General features: G+C 39.1%; 1 protein-coding gene across 1 annotated transcript in view; it reads right to left on the bottom strand.

Annotated features, from left to right (window-relative positions):
• Rap1a (RAP1A, member of RAS oncogene family) overlaps positions 1 to 20,841 on the bottom strand; it is a 64,176-nt gene that overhangs the window by 15,230 nt on the left and 28,105 nt on the right. Inside the window, exons 2-3 of the mRNA XM_050132839.1 lie at positions 2,438 to 2,521; positions 344 to 412 (exon numbers count right to left, since the gene is read on the bottom strand). Of these exons, the coding sequence (XP_049988796.1) occupies positions 344 to 412; positions 2,438 to 2,494 (126 nt within the window). The 5' untranslated portion in view covers positions 2,495 to 2,521. The remainder of the gene's footprint in view (positions 1 to 343; positions 413 to 2,437; positions 2,522 to 20,841) is intronic.

Genomic DNA, 20,841 nt, shown 5'->3' with positions numbered 1-20,841 from the left:
GGAAGGAAGGAAGGAAGGAAGGAAGGAAGGAAGGAAGGAAGGAAGGAAGGAAGGAGAAAGGAGGAAGGAAGGAAGGAAGGAAGGAAGGAAGGAAGGAAGGAAGAAGGGAGGGGGAGGGAAGGAGGGGGAAGGGAGGGGGGAGGATTATTAAGCGGCAGTAGTAGCAGCAGCAGATAAAATGCTCTCCTAAGCACGTTCATTGAGGAATGCTTTATTCAGGTGAAACTTCTAAAAACAGACACAGCAGATTTGCCATTTCTCAAAATGTCTTTAAAGCAACCATGCACCAAGTCTGAAAGCTGTGAGGCCCACTCGTAAGTGCACACACTGTTTCACATTTTACCTTTCTGTAGGAATCTTCTATCGTTGGGTCATATTTTTCAACAAAAATTCCCTGAACAAACTGAACTGTCTGAGAGGAGAAAACAAACAAACTAGAGTTAAAGACTTGAAAGGAAAATCAAATGTTCCTAAGTGTTACTTAACCTTACAAACTTTAAAGAATAAATGAAATTGTGTTGAAAATCTGAATAAACACAAAAGCTAAGCATTAGTATTACTTTTCGATAAGAATGCATACAAAACTAAGAAGAAATTTATTACAAAAAAAGATGGCCGCCTAGGCCGGGCGACGGTGGCGCACGCCTTTAATCCCAGCACTAGGGAGGCAGAGCCAGGTGGATCTCTGTGAGTTTGAGACCAGCCTGGTCTACAGAGCTAGTTCCAGGACAGGCTCCAAAGCCACAGAGAAACCCTGTCTCGAAAACCCAAAAAAAAAAAAAAAAAAAAAAAGATGGCCATGTCAAAAACTTAAAATACATCTGCTACATTGCTAAACATGATTATATTATACCTTAACAAGATTCTAGTTCATTAAAAATGAAACTATTCAAATGTAACTTCTTGTCTAAAAAGAGACAAACAAAGGTTCTAAATGTTTATATCTTTTAAACTCTAAGGAAAAACAGGAAATTTAGTGTTACTGAACATCTGTTTGTTTCAATTTTAGGATGTAATCACACTTAAGATACACTTTTACCCCAGAAATACTTTTCCAGTTTGCCAGCTGAACTTACAATACATCATCTTTCTGATTCCTAAGCCTTACTCTTTCCAGTGGAAAACACTACCTAGTCACAGGTAACAGACTATGCTAAGATACAGCAGAAAAAGATAACTAGGTAGTGTATATATCTGAATATGGTTTCAGGAATCAACTGAGGGCCTTGAGACAGAATGACAGAGAGAACGCTGTGCTTTTATCTGCAGTATACTGAATGGACATGTCTGAACGTATACTAAAAAGAATATTTATCAATTATTAAATTAATGGCAAGTATAGATGATAATTCTGAGAAGGTTCCCCCCTCCCCGAGACAGGGTTTCTCTGTGTTAAAAGTCCTGGCAGTCCTGGAATTCTTTTTGTAGACCAGGTTGGCCATGAACTCACAGAGATCCACCTGCCTCTGTCTCCCAAGTGCTGGGATTAAAGGCATGCGCTACCATCGCTTGGCCTCTAGGAAGTCTTAAAGCAGGGTCTGGAATATTCTTACTTATAAACAAAGGCAAATATACAGACTAAGGTCATCTACACTTAAATTATTTAAAGAAACTTAAGCATATAATCACAGTAAAACTTTAGGTGTCCTACTCTCTTCTTCACTGTCTCGGCCCTAATCCAAGCACACATAAGCAAACTAGGGTGCTTAACAACCTCCCAACTTTCTCCCACTCTTCTAAACTACACAGTATAAAGCCCACTTGTTAAATAAAACATTTATCTAATTCACTGAGTGTTAATTCCCTCAAGACATTCTATGTCTTACTGTTCTTGGACTTTACTTACAAGCTCTTACATAGTAATCTTTTAAGTCAGCTGGGCTCTACCCCGTCATCTCATGCCTGGCTATTCTGGCCTTTCTTGAAGTTGTCAAAGCTCAGGTCCACTTGTCTGTCACTCCCTTAAAATTCTGAATTTTTGTTTGAGAGCACCAAGTAGTTTTGTTTAATTGGTATTATTACATCTCCCCTTCTGCTACACAGTAAGCTCCACAAAAGACTTTTTATTTGCTGTTGTGACCCCAGAGGCTGGATGGTACCTCATATAAAACAAAAAGTAGGTTTTATTCCATGCAAGCTTGGAGTCAGGCAAAGGAGAACAATCTGTAACACTCTTCCCCAGTGGAACTTAAACTTCCCTGACAATAAAAATTATATTCCACTTTGACTCACAAATACTAGTGGCCAGTAAGTAGCTGGCAGACAACAGAGTAGGTGAGTGACTAAACAGTATAGAGCTACACATTTTGGGCTACAGACAGCAGGTTTATAAAGAATAATGTTTCCCTTTTCCTTAGTGACTAGCAGCATGAGAACAAGCCAATGCCCACATCCTGGGTGTTGATACTGATTAGTTATATCTGGGTGGCTAACTTACCAGAGCAGACTTCCCCACGCCTCCTGAACCAAGGACCACTAGCTTGTACTCACGCATGATGTGCTCTGTTTAAATACTGACAACCTGGAAAACAAAAAAATGAAAATAAAAATTCACAAACATACAAAACAACTTAAGACTGTAACATCAAATATAGGGTTTTGCTTAAAAGATTTCCCCTTGATGTCATCTAGCCAAAGCACTAGGGTTACTGAGCAAAAATCAAATAGTTTTCAATAATAGATTTATAGGACCAGTGCCAGACATTTTAATTTACTGAAGATGACCTCCTACTAGGTATCAATCATCAAGTCTAATATAGTTTACATTTTATCTATTTACTCAAAGGGAGAAAACTGTTTTTTAAATTTAAATTTCATTTTTTATGTGCAAGAGTATTCTGATTGCTTGCATGTCTGTGCACTACATGCGTGCCAGATACCCGTGGAGGCTAGACGAGAGCACCAGATCCCCTGGAACTGTAGTTATTAATGGTTGTAAGCCACCATGTAGGGGCTGTCAATCAAACCTGAGTTATCTACAAGAACAGCCAGTGCTCTTAACCTCTGAGCCATCTTTCCAGTCCTGACACAGTGATCTCTTTAATATTATTATGGCTATGTTTATATAACATATACTGAGGAAAGGAGATTAGTTAGGAAATCACGTCCGTAGTTCAGTGAGAACTGATGGAGACCTGTATAGTCACACTATACACTGAGAAGGGAGCAGTGCTTTCTGAAGGCATGGGACTCTAACTGATCAGAGATAATAGTTGGGAGAAAAAAGAAAGGCAAGCATAACTTCTAATTATCTAGCTTGAGCAAAAAAGTGGCTGATAGGGCACCTGCAACTGAAGCAGGAACATTTCTTGGAGAAATTCCATGTGAGAGTCCTGTGGGAAAAGTATGTAATAGAATTTGATGGCTAGTTTTGAAACTCAAGTTTGGAAGGGACTAGAAAGACAGTAGCAATTAGAACCACAGCGGCAGATGAAATCAACTAAAAAACACCCAGTGAAAAGAGAAGAACGCTAAGAAGGAAGCTTGAAAATTAACTCCATGTTCTCACGGAGACAGAAGAAGGGAAAGGGGGAGATGTGCTAAGTCTGTGCTTGACAAATTTATGTGGGCATCCTAAGCATGTATTAGATAGTGCTCTCATTTACCTGAGAACAATACTGATGGCTAAATACAGAGCATGTGTTTCCTGCACCAAGACGGTTCTATCCTTATCCAAGCCTCTTAGGGACTGCTATCATGACAATATGTGAACTCACTAGTTCTCACGGGGTAATCACAATACAGCAACAGTGAGCTTGCTTATATTTCTCAAATACCTCCAGATTTTCTAGGGAAACAGGAATTAGGGAAAGAATTCAGAAATGATCAAATTACTTCAGGAAACTCTCCAATAACAGAATATTTAGCTTCTGTTCCTTAACAAAATGGTTAAGATATCCAACTTTCAAAGTCGTTTTTCACATACAGAATACTGGTTGTAGATATACATATCTACACGTCCATAGAAATAATAAAACAGCTTGTCCAACAAGTACACACATACAAATTATCAGTAAGAGTAATTGGAGTTAACATTTTCCTTCTAAAGGGAGAGTTACTTCTAACACATCACTGCCAAGGAAGAAAACCACTATATTCTTCCAAGAAAACTCTATGTCTTTTTATGGAAATCTCTGCACTTCCAACAAGCACCAGAAAATGTCTTACTTTGGCTAAGACTACTGACAAATACAGAGGACAGGATAAACATGGCACTCTGTTTAAGTTTTAAGTCAATCTCGACTCCTTAACATTATGGTTCAAGTTCTAAATTTTTTTTTTTCATTCTTCCTTTGGCAAAACTAGTCTTAGAAAATAGCATAACTTGGTTGTCAAAGCAAATAAATCCTAAATTTTATTTTCTACATTTTAAAAATACACAAACTGAAGAACTTTAAGACAAAAGTTTTCCCTGAAAATAGAACCTAAAATATAAAATTCACTAAAGAAAATCAAGTATTTGGACGAGTTGAGAAATTTTAAGACACTTGAGCTAAACTTTAATAGTAGGGACCCCAAAAGTGCTCTCCTAGAAATGGCTTTCTATATTTAACCTTATTCATTTATTCATTCGTAGACAGTCTCATTATGCAGCCCAGGATGACATGATCTAGACTATGTAGACAAGGTTGGCCTCTGACACAGAGATCTACCTGCCTCTGCCTCTGGAGTGCTGGGATTAAAAGTGTGTGCCACTTTTTATTAAGACTGGGCAAGACAACCCAGTATGAGGAATAGGGTCCCAAAAGCCAGTAAAAGTGTCGGGGACAGCCCCTGCTACACAACTGTCACATATATGCCAAGGGCCTAGGTCTTAACACAAGGCGAGGTACTTAGTCTTACTACAATTTGATATGCCATGTATTGTCAATATCCATGGAAGGCCTGCCCTTTTCCGAACAGAAACGGAGGAGTGGATGGGAGAGGCAGGGGGGAGTGGGCAGAAAAGACTGGGGACAGGAGAGGGAAAACTGCGATCGGGAAGTAAAATGAATGAATAAGGAAATAATTGCAAAAAAAAGTGTGTGCCACACCATATCCCACCCTATGGTTCAATGTTTGCAGATATCAACACTATTATTTGTTTATTTATTTATTTTTGAGACAGGGTTTCTTTATTATATAGCACTGGCTATCCTGGAACTCATTATTATACCAGGCTGGCCTCAAACTCAGGGACTCACCTGCCTCTCTCTCCCGAGTGCTAGGATTAAGGCATGCGCCACAACACCTGAGTCAGTATTTTAAAACTAGCAAGTGGGGCAGAGGCTGGAGCTTATTGGTTGAACATGGCATGCAACTCTGGGCTGGATTCTCAGCACTGCCAAACAAAACAGGATAAGCAACTCTGACAAGTGGCCACAGGATGTTTTAGGGAGGGAAAATGCATACAGAAACCAGAACAAGATTGAATTTTCTAAAACAACCATTTTAATAGTGCAATATAGCAAAAACTCCAGTTTTCTATATGAAACTGTATAATAACTATCTCACTGAAAGATTCACCTTGAACCCTCTTTTCTCGTAGTTCCTAATATTCTCTAGACTAGGATACTTGGGGAAGAGAGTACATACACAGAAACTGAGGAGGAAAGGAAAGGGACCTTGTGGTATATGGGATGGATTGGTGAGCACTTCTCAGGCTCACCACGCACCATGCATGCTCACCATGCACCAAAATCCACAAGTGTTCAAGTTCCTTATATGCCACAACATCTGCATGACTACATACATCTTATATACTTTAAACCATTTCTAGATTACTTGTGACCCCTGACAAAATGCGAATGTATGTAAGTTGTTACCATCATGTGTTATTCGATACAAGATAAAAATGCACATGCTAAGTACAAATGCTATTTTTTTCTAAAATATTTTATTCATGATTAGTTGAAATCACTAATACAGAATCTAAGGATAATTCATGTCAACTCTATTTCATCAGACTATATGACCTAAAACACAAAACATTTATTACATAGCACCTTAAAAGAAAAGATTACTAATCCTTGCTTCAGTTTACCAGAGGAAATATTAATATATCCAGAGGACTGGACAAGAAAAGGGTAAAAAATATCAGAACAGAATATAAAAGAAAAAAATTAACTGCAATGATTACTGTCTACCATGCTGTGTTACACACTTTATATGCTACTATTTTTAATTCCCACAACAGTCTTTATATTCTCATTTACCCTCGTTTTTAAAAAGATTTATTTTATGTATAAAGGTGTTTTGGCTACACATATGTCTGTGCACCATATGCATGCAGTATCCAAGAAAACCAGGAGAGGGCAGTGGATCCCCTGGAGCAGGATTATAGACAGGCATAGTACCATTTTCATAGGTGAGTCAGAGAGGCTAACACTAAGTAAGCTCCTCAGAGATGAAGTGCTGACTTCATTGATGAGAAAGGGCAACCACAAATCAGAAAAACTATTTGAGACAAAAAAATTAAGATTATAACAAAATCTAAAGAAAACAGGTAGGAGACCCTGTGGGAGACTGTAAAATAAATGTTTAAAGACCTTTCCAGGTTATAATGTTTATATAAAAGATATAAAACATGATTATATAAAAAGTTGATAGATGGGGTGAAGAGGAAAGCAAGGTTAAAATAAGAGTCAATTACTGAGTTTTTATACCGAGCCCAGAGTGTAGAAGGACAGAGATAGGGAATACACAGTATGAGTATGCTACGATTCGAATATCTGCCAAACTCGTGTGCTGAAAACGTAATCCTCAAAGTCATATCTTTATTTGAGAGGTGGGACTGAATCAAAGGACTTCAATCATTAACAAAGAATTACCGGGTTGTCTGAGGATTGGCTTTTTTCTATAAGCATTTTCCTTTGCTTTAGAAAAGAATTTTTCTCTATACATAGAAAAATTTCAAGTCTAAACAACTGTGGAAAACTTAAAGCCAACAAACTAGATGAAAAAACTTTCACAATAAGTAGGAGAGGTGCTAAGGGATGGCTCAGTGATAAAGTGTGTGCTGCACAAGCAGATTCCCAGCATACAAATAAAACGTCAAATGTGGTGTCTTGGGTCTGGCGGTGCATACTTCTAACTCCAGCACTAGTGAGGTGCGGATGGGCAGAAGGGGAGCTGGGGTGGGGTGAGAGGCAACCAGTTTTACAAAAACAGTGAGTTCAAGTTCAGTGGAAAACTATGTCCCCTCTAAATAAGGTGGAGAACAACAAATGGATATCTGACATCAACCTCTAACACTAAACATATATAAGACACACACACACACACACACACACACACACACACACACACACACACACACACACACGTAGGAAGGCCCAAAAAAAAATTCATTCAACTAGACTCAGAAACTAAAAAAATCAACATTAGGTCTAAATTGGGTCCCCAAAATGGCAGTGCTGATGACAATGTCTTAAATAGAAGGACTCTGACCCAGTGGACAGAAGGATTGTTATACGAGGTAAACGGAAGCTTAAAGTAAGCACTCAGGAAATCTCTGTACGGCAGATTTCTATTTACCAGGAAACCACTACCTCCCTTATCTACCCGCAATGGTCAACTACCTCAGACAGAGCATCTCTAAAGTCTGCATCAGCTCCAAGAGCCCCCTCCCCGCTGATTATCATTTAAAATCTGCTTGCTTTCTAGTAAACCACTGTCCTCTATTCTCGGACGCAGACTGGAAGTTGTCCCCATTATTAAATGTTTCTTTCTACCAACAGAGTGGTCCAGTTTGGTGGTTTCACTGTATCCTCACTTAACAACAATAACAGAGTGTTAAACAAAGGTATTAGGAATAATGCAAAGACGGCCAGCAGCTACAACACAACGAAAAGAAACCCTAACTCCGATTCTGCAAACTACATATGGTGAACATTTATTTTATGAGACGTCAGTGTGGACAAATATAACTCTTAGAAAATAATGTACTTAATTTAGATGTGGCAAACGTACAAAGAACTGGGGGGGTTGTCTCTTCCGGCTTCAAATATTAAAATTAAAATATAAGAACTTTTTTAAAAAAAAACTATTATGTATACAAAATTCTGTCTGCATGTATGCCTGCTCACAGATGGTTGTGAGCCACCATGTGGTTGCTGGGAATTGAACTCAGGACCTCTGGAAGAGCAGCCATCTCTTAACCTCTTAACCTCTGAGCCATCTCTCCAGCCCATAAGAACTTCTTTAGTGGCAAGCCAACAAAACCAGCACTAGACAGGGTCATGAAGCCTCCTGTTGTAAGAAGAGCAGGCTACGTCCCGCTGCCAGGCTGGCTTATGCCCGAAATAATCACACAGAGATCTGTATTAATTAAATTGTTGCCTGGACAATTAGCTCTAGCCTCTTGTTGGCTAACTCTCACATCTTCATTTAACCTATTTTTTAATAATCTGTATGTCACCATGAGGCTGTGGCTTACCAGGAAAGATTCAGCATGTCTGACCTGGCAGCTTCATGACAGGTGGCTCTCTACCTGCCTTCTTCCTCCCAGAATTCTGTTCTGTCTACTCCACCCACCTAAGAGCAGCCATACCAAACCCTATTCAACCAATAAAATCAACACAAATACAGAAGGATCTCCTCCACCAGCCTCCTCTGATCTCTACTTCACACAATACTCAACTCCATTTCTGGGCAGCTGAGCTGTTAGAGGTTTATTCCATTGTTCTGGGTCTTATAGTGGCCACTAGCTAGTTTCGGTTCTGACCACTGTTATAAATAAAGCAAAGAGAATTCCTCCTCCATTTCTATACTTCAAACACCTGAGAAGGTTTTTTATTTCTTTCTCAGTCTCTATATGTATTCCTCTGCAGTAAGAAGTCTTTTTATCATGTTTTAAAACCGTTTCTGTTCTTATGTTACTGCTCTGGTCTCTTCTGGAAAAGCTTTAGTCCCTTACTCTTTAATATATACTTGGTACTTGGGCTGCAGCTTGGTGGCAAGGTCATTTGCATACCCTGGCAGTGTGCAAACAAAAATCAAACCAACAACAAAACCATCATATGGCTGCTTAGTACTAGGTGGTATTATCTTTAAAAAAAAAAAAAAAAAAGCGTGGTCGCTATTACCTTAACCTACAATTAAATTATTTGAGTATTTTCCTCTATAGTTCCTTTTCTGTTTGTTTGTTGGTTTGCTTGGTTTTTTGTTTGTTTGTTTTTCAAGACAAGGTTTCTCTGTATAGCTTTGGAACCTGTTCTGGCACTAGCTCTGTAGACCAGGCTGGCATCGAACTCACAGAGATCCGCCTGCCTTTGCCTCCCAAGTGTTGGGATTAAAGGTGTGCGCCACCACTGCCCAGCTTCCTCTATATTTCTAAGAGTAATACTGCTGCCTCTTCATTTTTGGTTTTAGATGTCATGGTAAGACATCTTATCATCCAAAATGCCTGGGCACTGAGGTGCCTCAGACTCTGAACTTGTGGAATTTGAAGCTCTGCTATTCAGTCCTCCTAAAGACACTGGCTCAGTACACTTACATCTTATGTAAGCTTTTTAGTTGAGGGGAAAGTAGAAATTGTTAGGCTGGTGACTGTGTCTGGTTTTTGTTTGTTTGTTTGCTTGCTTGCTTTTGCTGTTTTTAAGGGAAAATACTTAACTATAACTGTTCTTAGTGTCATTACTTTTTGGCACAGGTATACAACTCTTAGCACTTTCCACTGATCCTTTGGTTCAAAGCATTTCTCTGCATTTTCCTTATATACATGTTAACTAGAAACACAAATTATACTGTTTTTAAAAACCATTTATGTCATCTAACTAAATCTTTGTCAAAATCTTTAACAGAGGTTGGGAATAGTGACACACACCTTTTAGTACCAGAACTTGGACGGCAGAGGAAGGTGGATGGGAGACCGTTTGGCCTACACAGCTAGTCCCAGGCCAGCCAAGGCAACATAGTGAGATTCTACCAAACAGATAAACATATACCACCACTTGAATGATAGTTAGTTTATTAAATAAATCCTTGGAATCTAAATATTCAAATAAAAGAGTTTCAAAGGTAACAGTAAATTTCTGTTGTTTGATAAGTGGTCTTGAAAGTTTTAGTATACTATTGTAACAATAAAATAATCTATCATTGAGCTTATTCACTGACCAAAAATGTTATTGTGTGACATTTTTTGGTTGTCAATTGATTGGTCTGTAATCAACTAAGAGACAATCCCCTGGATAGGCTAAGGGTAATTGTCCGGAAGGGTAAGGATAGTCCCCACCAGCAGAGGCTCAGGTAAAACATTCAGAAACTGTTGCTCTTTGCCTGCTTGCCTTTGCCCCTTGCTGGATGGTGCTGCAGCTGCCATCTTCCACCGCCATCAGAGCTCAGCCTCTGGGACTTCTCCATGGTTCTCCAAGAATCTTTCAGGCCTTCAGTGTCAAGTCAGTCAGCTAGACATCCACTCTTGTAGTCTGAACAGCTGGGCTCTCAGCCTCTCCAGTATGCAGACAGACATTGTTGAACTATACACCATGTGTCATGTAAACCAATCTAACCATCTCTTTGATAATATATATCCACTCTATTGATTTTGTTCCCCTAGAGTACCCTACTACAATCTCAATCTCTGTCATATTTTTGGTGTTTTCTGTTTCTTCTTTTTTGGTAACCCACTGAGTTTAATTAGGACTGGTTGCACGGCACAGGAGAGAGGTTATTTAAAGAAACACGAGTAACTTTTCAGTTTTCATGAAGAAAACTCCCTCTGCCTCAGCAACTATGAACTGTCAATATTGTTCATGACTATTTTGGGTTTTGATACAAGATCTTGTTCTGTAGTATAGGCTAGCCTAGAAATCACAGCAATCCATCTGCACCAGTACCTAAATGCTGTGACTATAGGTATGTACCACAATGTTTGGCCCCCCTCTAATAATGTTTCCTTCATCAGGTTACTTAATCTCTAAACTCTACTGTCAGTAATCTTCCTTTGGGATATACAAATACTCGGTTCTAATTGGTTTTTAAAAGTTGCATTGCTCTCCATTACCACCAATCTTGAACGATATTTTAGCTTTGTTTGTTTGTTTTTAGAGGTTTCTCTGTGTTACAGCTCTAGCTGACCTGGAATTAGCTTTGTAGACCAGGATGGCCCCAAACTCACATAGCACCTGTCTCTGCCTCCCAAGTGCTGGGGAAAAGGCCTGTGCCATGGCCTGGTGAAATTTTAGCTTTAATAGATGTTACTTTCAGTACACTGTAGTTAGTGAGTCTATTTTAGTGAGTCTATTGTATTGGTTTCTATTTTCCTTTCACTAACTCAGCTGTTATAATGGCAAATCTTTTCAAAGTAATTTGTTTTCCCCCTCTGGCTATTTTGATTGTGGTTTTAACTGAGCTGTTTAGGCTTAGATTTCTATTTAGCTTGCTTAGGATCTAATGTCTTCAACTGGTGTCTTTCTGCTGTTTTGGAAATATTCAACCTTGATCTCCTTAAATATTATCTGTTTGATTTTTCCTCATATCTGGAATTCTGGTCAGACAACTGCTAAATTTCTTCCTGTATTAGGATGTAGATTAAGCTGCTATAAACAAAATTCACACCTCCTCCACCCCATTCATACAGTCTAGGGCTTCCCCGGCAGTTAGTTTAGTAATATGCAAGGCAAACTATTCAATCTGATTCTGCCATTCTTAAAGCATTACCTTCTATACAGCCCCACTCCCCCCCAAAATAGCTCATTCACCACACTACATCCCTGTCAGTCCATGGGACAGAAAACAAAGAAAGAGAGCTCATACTTTTCCTCCTTATGCATGACCTAGAAGTTGCACAATTTTCCACTTGCATCCCAAATTGCTAAGAGTTTAATCACAAGGACAGAGTTCACTTGTTGGAAGGCAATGGAATGGAAGTATTAGCTGGGCAGCACTAGACATCCTTTCATCACTCACAGGGCAAAGGTTATCAGGAAAATAACACTTTGTCATAATTTTCAAGTCGTCTTTTCTTTTTCTTTCTTTCTTTCTTTCTTTCTTTCTTTCTTTTTTTTTTTTTTTTGGTTTTTCGAGACAGGGTTTCTCTGTGGCTTTGGAGCCTGTCCTGGAACTAGCTCTGTAGACCAGGCTGGTATCGAACTCACAGAGATCCGCCTGCCTCTGCCTCCCGAGTGCTGGGATTAAAGGCGTGCGCCACCATCGCCCGGCTCTCAAATTCTCTTTTCTTACACATTTTTATCTCTGTCTCTTTTAGTTAATCTGTTTTCCAGATTATCCCATTGTTCACTAGTTCTCTATCACAACTCGCCTATTTAAATTTATATATACAAATACATACATTACAAATGTATTTGTAAACATATATATTTAGTTTTTAGATATTTTACCCTTCAAAGCTAAAGACAATACTTCATCATCTCATTTTTTTCTCTCCTGAGATAGGGTTTCTCTGTGGAGCCCTAGCTGTCCTGGAACTAGCTCCATAGACCACGCTGGCCTTGAACTAACTCACCGAGACCTGGGATTAAAGGTGTGTGCCACCACCACCCGGTGTCATTTTTTTTTTCTTAAGTAGCACAGTGAAACAGTTAAAAGCCTGACCACAAGATCCACAATGGTTCATTACTAACCCTGACCATGTTACTTCCTCATTCCATGCTTCAGTTACTCACCTGTTAGGTGGTCCTTGTTTCATAGTTTAGAACTGATTGAATTAATCTGTACCAGAGATTAAAATATTGTGAATTTCACAGAAGTTCTAAAACGCTAAGTATCATGTTATCATTCTGATATTTTAATTTAAATTTTCCTAAACACGCTGTCCTATATATAATAATGAAGTATGAACTCCATGGGGAATTTAATCTGCTGCTGTGTGTGGTTGGTCCTTACTTTCAATCTCTTTTTCTTCTTTTCTTTCTTTGAGATAAGGTTCATCTGTGTAACAGTCCTGGCTGTCCTAGAACTCAATCTGTAGACCAGACTGGCCTCGACCTCAGAAATCCACCTGTCTCTGCCTCCCAAATTCCGAGATTAAAGGTGTGAGCCACCATCTAGCTATTTTTTCTTTTTAAACTGAGTAATTTTTTTTTTTTAAACCATGACATGTGTTTGCTTCTGTGAAGGGGCTACCTCTGGCCAGAATTACTGTAAACCATATTCTCATCTTGGAACTATATACAAACTGACTTAGAGATGCAAATCTCAGAGACTGAGTTCTAACTATAAACTGTTCCCCTCCCCACCTCTACGACCAGTTCCACTTAATTTCCCTGTAGTTGTCCCAGGTTGGGGTCACATTAGACACACAATGGGTTGTTTCCAAATAGGCTGAGTTGTCCACCTTCCAGAACATCTCCAAGACAATGTAACCAACCCCAAAAGTTCAGTAAATGGGCTCATGACAAAAACAGGTCGTGGCAGTTGTTCTAGTTTCTACTTCTTACAGAGCATGACCTCTAAACACCCACTCTGGGGCTGGGACATTAGCTCCATGATGGAATGCTTCCGCAGTGTATGCCCAGATCCAGGACCAATCTGTAGCCAACAAGAAAAAATATATATACACACACATATATACACACACATGTATGTATACATATATGTGTATAGATGTGTGTGTGTATCTTACCATGGTCACTGTCTTAGTTAGAACTGTCTGTAGTGATATTTAATTTGTATTTTAATAAAGCTTGACTGAAGATCAGAATGCAAAGCTAAGCCACTAGAGCCCAAGGAGTGGTGCACGTACCTCTAATCCCAGAACTCGGGAGAGAGAGGCAGACAGATCTCTGTGAGTTCAAGGCTATCATGGGCTACACAAGATCAATCCAGGAATAGGTCCTTTAATCCCAGTGTTTGGGAGTTACACACCTTTAATCCCAGCACTAGGGAGGTAGACGAACGTTACGACTGGGCAGAGAGAGGAACATAAAAGGGGAAGAAACTGGAACTCAGTGGTGTGTAGAGCCTGAGGATTTGTGGACACAGGATCTTGTCCATTCGGCCTGAAGATTTGGTGGAGGTAAAAGGTATCTCTAGTGGATGGCTGCTTTGCTTCCCGATCTTCATCTTGAACCCCTATATCTGGTCTCTGGGTTTTTTATTACTTATGCTACATTTGTCAACTTGACATAGCCTACAGTCACATGAGAGGAAAGCCTCCACTAAGAATAATCATGAGCCTGTGAGCAATGCAGCCATATTCCGTGTTAAAAAGTCTCATTTATTAAGCTGAGCGGTGATGGCACAAGCCTTTAATCCTAGCAGGCGGTTCTCTGTGAGTTCAAGGCCAGCCTGGTTCCAGGACAGACTCCAAAGCTACAGAGAAACCCTGTCTTGAAAAATCAAAAAAGTCATTTATTAATAATGCAGTAGTTTAAACTGTACTAGGTGATTTAGGTCACACATTACATCATTAAATCATTAGAATGAGTGGTTTCTAGAAACAAAAATACATTAAAATGAAAATCTCAAATGTACTTTTTACATTAAATCAAATTACTAATCACAAGTAAAACATACTTTTCATATTGAAATGATTTAATATCATCCAGAAGGGAAGATCTTTGTCAAAGTGCCCATGACTGTAACTTTTCCTTCTCAATGTCTAGTACTGGGAATGCCTCTAATTAACAGAAGGGAGAACAGTACTACATCCAAAAATATACTGTACTCTGTCTTTGGGGACAACATGTGCTCTTGGATCCGTGAGCTATCAAAACCCTGTATCCTGTTTAGCAACATAGGAAATCATCCCAAATCATAATGGTTTACTGATGGACATGGAGATGGGGCACAGACAAACAAGGCGTTTATAAATAGGCTCAAAAAAACCTGTGTGTGTGTGTGTGTGTGTGTGTGTAAGAGCATATGCATATGCACACAGCACAGGGCAATGCTGGATATCCACTGCTTCTACCTTATTTTCTGAGACAGGGTCTCTCTCTCTGAACTGGAGCTCACTGGTTAGGTAAGACTAGCTGGCCAATGAACTCTAGGGATCCTGTTTCTGATTCCCCTGTAGGATTACAGGTATATACCAGCCTAGCTTTTTCTATGGGTTCTGGGGATCCAAATTCAGGTCCTCATTACTATAAGGCAGGTACTGATTGGGCCACTTTCACAGTCCTCAATCTAAAAAAAATTTAATACTTCCAAGGCTGACTAAAACATTTTTTTTTTTTTTACTTTAAAAGATACACTTGACCAAGTAAACTAAATTCTGCTAAGTGCAGCTAAATATGTCCAATTCTGGAATCCACTGGCAGATATTCTTCCATAAATGGGAGCATTTACTCTAATTTTGTTCCTTAGTGTGACTGCCAAATAAGCTACATATTTTTAATCTTAAAATGAAGAAGCCTGAGTTTGGAGTCATTTGGGGAGGGATCACTGTCACAAAGTTTCTAATAGATTTGTCTATTTTATTTTATTTTATTTTTTGAAGCAGATCCTAACTGACCCTGGGTCTCTTGAGTGCTAGAATTACATGCACGAAGTACCTCACCCAGCAATATATTTATTTTTCTAGTAGACTACTTCATTTCTTCTATCCAGCTGAAATGTTGTGTGACCTTGAAAAGGAAAGTGAAACTAGGTGACCAGCAGCAACTGAGCTTTATGTAGCATTCTGCCATTTACAAAGCTTTTATGTAATCAAAAAACTTAAAACACATTATTGTCCCCATTGTAAAGGGAAACCATAAAAGGGTTTTTTTGGGTTAAATGATTTAGGCATAAAATAACTAGGAAGTCATATCCAAACCTGTTTCTAGAGTTTAAATGACATTTTCTTTTCAATATATTATGCTTTGTTATATAATAACAACAACCAATAATTAATTCCAGCAAACATTTCCTGAGTGCTTAGTATAGATAATTCATAATAAGGGAACTGAGGACATAGCTTAGTGGCAATATATCTGCTTAGTGTAGGCAAGGCCATTGGTTCAACCCTCAGAATCACCTGGGAAGGAGGAAATCATGAGCTTAGGAGGTAGAAGCTAATTAATAAATAATATGCACAAGAGTGCATATCTAGGAAGAAAAACCATGACTCAAACTCAAGCAATTTGATTTCAGAGTTCATTGGTTAACACGCCAACTTGCCTCTACTCATTTACACGTGTTCATAAACTTGTATTTATGCATTTGGAAAGAGACTGAGGAGTGGAGACATTTAAAGGGTCTGTATCACCGTGTCTTGTATGTATCATTTGAATGCCAGGAGAGGAACGACGTATAGGTGGACAAGTAGAATAAATGTGAAATTTCAAGAGAAACAACGAAGCAGATTCAAGAGACTTGGAGTAAGCTATTGAGCTGTGCTGAGTAAGGGGAGGAATAACCACATGGGGCTTTTTTCTTAAACATTTATTTTACTTATAAATACATATGTGTGTCTGTATGAGTGTATGGCATGTTGTGTGCTGATGTCTACAGAAGCCAGAAGAGAATGTCAGATCCTCTGAAGCTGGAGTCATAGGAGTTTATAAGACACCACATGTGGGTGCTGGGCCCTGAACTCCAGTTCTCTGCAAGAGCAGCAAGCATGATTGATGGCTTGGCCATCTCTCCAGTCCCACACAGGATGTTTCTAACAGCAGTTATCAAGTTACTGTGGTCTATCTATGATATCCTAAGAACCTGGAACATTTGTATCACAAGGGCACAGTTTTATAGCAGGAATCCAAGAAGAAGAAAAAAAGAGCCATAGAAGCACCATGTAGGAACAGAGGAACAAGAAACTGGAGACCAGCAGGAAGGCAAGGAAACACAATTTTTTTAAGCTGCCTACTAATAATATATTTTAGCTTTTAGCAGCTTCACGGTCAATATCCCACCCCACCCCCCATCGCTCCAAACAATACTTGGAATGGTAGATATTCAACAAATCTTTATTGTATGAGATCATTAAGGCTGGATTCAAAGCTAGACTTTGACAAACACTAATGTCTATCCCTTTTCAATTGAGTTCCTAGTTCAATAACCTTTAGAATTGGGTGAGAATGGAGCTATGAACTGAGATAATGGTTAATCTTTTATCAGTTCAGCAGCATAGGTGTGAACAACAAATAAAATAATATATACATAAGTCAGCAACACTATCAATTAGGAGGCAGCTTAAGGGAACATATTGATTCTTTAACCTTGAATTGAAAGGTTCGGAATTGGTCTTGACTGAGGAAGCTGAAAAGTAGGAGGCCCTCTTCTGCCATAACATGGAGGGTGGCAAAGGAAGTGGCAACACAACCCAGAAGGCGTGGGGAGCAAGTTTTCTTACAGCTGAAAGGATAGACTGCTTGCAGGCTGACTTGGCTGGCACGATCCCCTTGTCTCCACATGTCAGTGTGGAACCACAACATCTTTAGGATATGGAGGAGCTTATTCTGCCAGCTGGAGTTAATAAAACCCAGGGCAGATTTGGATTAACTTTCTTTTCCATTGGAAGATGTTATATGGAAGGGACAACATTGGAGGAAAGGAATGGTCTTCAGCTAGGACTGAAGGAAAACCAAACAGGCCAGCTTAATGCCAAAGTGAATATGACAACTGGGTAAGGGGCACTTTAGGGTATTCTCTAGGTTCTCTGAGAATCCTCAACTATACATGTGATGTTACTGTTGAGAAACTGTGTGGTACAAAAGATGATCTCAACATAGTAGTAGTTGGAAATATGGCAGACATGTATAAAAGTACAGGGAGTCTTCTATGGTAGTATAATGTGGTGTGGTAAGACCAATACTTACCAGCCTCAGTGTACTGTATAACAATGAGAACCTATACCAAGAGTCAATCTAAAGACTCTCAAATGGAGCACTTCAGTAGTCATCTTGTACCTACAAATATTCTGGACAAGTCAAGATGTTGGTTTGTTGTGCTGAAGATCACACTGGTTAGGCAGGACCGCACTCCTTGCCCCCAGTGAGTTGTAGCCACTGAGTATGTGTTTTCTTCTCCTTTGGAGATGACCTCATACCTGTTCTCTCTCCTACCCACTAAAATGGAAAACACCCACTCTTCCCAGAACTCAGGTCATACTTCCTGTCAACACTTTATCACCACACTTGGCTTAACAATCTGAAACCGCGATGTTGTTTCGCATTCCAAATAGAGGGTGAAAACAAAGCCAAAGTCTACTTCTAATGTAAAAGTTGAGGATGTCCTATAAAGCCATTACATAAGAATAGAGATGCTTATTTTGTGCTACATGTTAACAAATATACAGCTTTCTAGGATGCATACTGAAGATCTACACTGCATAAGACATTCTATTTTCTCATAGAGGAATCAAAAGACTATATAAAATTGAAAAGCTCATTCTGATAATTAGGAGATATAAATTGCTGATTATAGATATTTATAAATATATTTCATTGAGTATTTACTGCCTCAACATTCTTTTTACACGGCCATTAACCCAAGTAGACTAAGTAACCCATGAAAACTGATACCTATATTACTGTACCTAACTGCCATTTGATTATAATATATCAAATCTTTCCCGTGCTGGTTTGAATTAAAGTGGCCATTGTGTGCTCTTATGTTTGAACACTGGGTCCCCAGTTGGTAGAACTGTTTGGGAAGGATTAGGTATGTCACAGGGTCAAACTGTGAGGCTTCAAAAGCCTCTTATTAACCCTAGTGTACTCTTTGTCTCTTGCTGTTTGAGATGTGAGCTCTCAGCTGCTGCTCTAACCACCATACCTGCTGCTTGGTACACATTGCTCTGCCATGGCAGACTCTAAGCTATAAGCACAATTAAATGCTTTCTTTTCTTTCCTTCCCCCCCCCCCCCAGACAGGGTTTCTCTGTAGCTTTGGAGCCTGTCCTGGCTGTCCTGGAACTAGCTCTTGTAGATCAGGCTGGCCTCGAACTCACAAAGTAAATGCTTTCTTTTATAAGTTGCTTTGGTCATGGTATTTTATCACAGCAAAAGAAAAGTGACTAAGACACAGCAAAAGAAAAGTGACTAGACACCCCCTCAAGCCTATTCTCCACCAGGAAGCTAAGATGATTTTCACAAAAGACAAATTGGTCACATTAGTAAATACCTCCTTGCTATCCACCCCTGTGAGTAAAATATTTTATTAGTGACTATCATTATCCTTAAAATAAAGAATGAAATACTAATAAGACCGAAGAAGTCTGTATAATTTGACTGCTAAACCCCATGCTAAATTTGTCCTACAATGTGCCCCTTTCAGTTCTCAACTGTCATCCTAATCGCTTTCTTTCATTTTCTTCAGTGTGCCATGTTCTCCTCTGCCAGAGACAAGTCTTCAGGGGAAGAGTTTTAGTGAGGAGATGGGGATATATATGCATGATCAGAGCCCTGTTTCAAACCCGAATACTGTAAACAAACAGTTTGGTGAATAATGAAGCGGCAAATGGGGAAAGGAGTTCATGGAGTATATGCCTTAAATTTTCAAAAGTAGCATTTGATTGACTAAAGGCTAGGGCAGATTAAAGAACAGAGAGGTATGCCAAAAGAACAGGGTGGCAAAGCCTTGAGAAGACTGGTAACTTCCATGAGAACAAGGAGGGCCCTAGCACTGGAGAGCAATGGAGGTTAATTAGTAGGAGATCCGACTAAATCAGATCAGAGCTAAATTCAGCCTACTGGTCATGGTAAGGACTTTGGCTACTAACTTGGCATGAGACAGGAAGCCACTGGATGACTCTGAACAGAGGATGACAAGCTTCCTCCAGCTATGAAAGAGATAAAGGGCAAAGGCAGGAAGAACAATGAAGGCAACCGCAACCACCCAAGACAACATGGACCAAAGCAGCTGCAGTGGAGGTGGTAAGAATTAGTTTCCAAATATAGTTGAAGACGAGGCCAAGCAAGAGAGGAGCTCGGGGTGTGTGTGTGGGGGAGGGGAGGCAGATTGCTAAAACAAAAACAAAACACCAAAAAAAAATCTGCGGATACTCAAACTGCAAGCAAAAGAAACTAAGAGGAAAAAATGGTCAAATAAGCCAGAGGAAGGAGGAGCTAGGATAAGAATTACATCAGACTTCTCTTCCAACCTGTCAAGAGTAGAAAGTGAAATGCTTAAATCATTCAAGCCACAATTCTGCGTCTAGGTCACTTATCCTTCAAAATGAGGGAGAATCTAAAAACAAAACCTGAAGTTTATAAACTGTATCAGGATGGAGTGGGAAGGAATGTATTTTTAAATGTTCTAGTTTAAGTGGCATTTCTAAAAGGATCAATACTTAAATTTGTTTTCTTTTTCTATAATATAAAAATGTCACCACTGAATTACGTCACTAAGACATGATAGTCACACATATAGCATTTTTCTTCTTTCATCACATAAACAGTACTAATAAAATAGTCTTATAAGGCAAGGAACCAATAGTTAACGGCTTATATCCTGTATCAACTCTATACTTTCAAATAAGTGAACTGTAGAAAATCAATTTATTTGAGTATATAACAAGTCTTTATGTTCATTATCTTACATAACTTCATTTTATTTATTATCTTCTCAGTACTAGAGGATACGATTTTTATTCTGTTAAGAAACTACCTAGTGTGTATACAATAAAAAATATCGTCATGTCAAGAATATTTTCTACCTGATGGAATCAAATTTAGAATCACATAAAAAGGTATGAGAATTTCCAAATATTTGGAAACAATGTATTTCTTATAACCCAAAGTTTAAAGAAGAAACTAAAAGAAGTTAGTATTTTGTTGTTGTTATATGATTTTTTTATGTAGCTCTGTCTGGACTGGAACTCACTATGTAGTCTAGATTGGCATCAAATGTGCAGCGATCCTTCTGCTCTAGTGCCTTCCGAGTGTTGAGACTGGAGGCATGCACCACCACATCGGGACAGAACTTCACATTCTTAGCAGAGTGAAAATGAATATACGAACTAAATGTACAGAAT

The sequence above is a fragment of the Alexandromys fortis genome, unplaced genomic scaffold (genome assembly GCF_014885135.2).
Source record: "Alexandromys fortis isolate MF-2015 unplaced genomic scaffold, M_Fortis_MF-2015_v1.1 scaffold_467, whole genome shotgun sequence".
Classification (NCBI taxonomy): Eukaryota; Metazoa; Chordata; class Mammalia; order Rodentia; family Cricetidae; genus Alexandromys; species Alexandromys fortis.
This window is presented reverse-complemented; position numbering and strand designations above follow the sequence as displayed.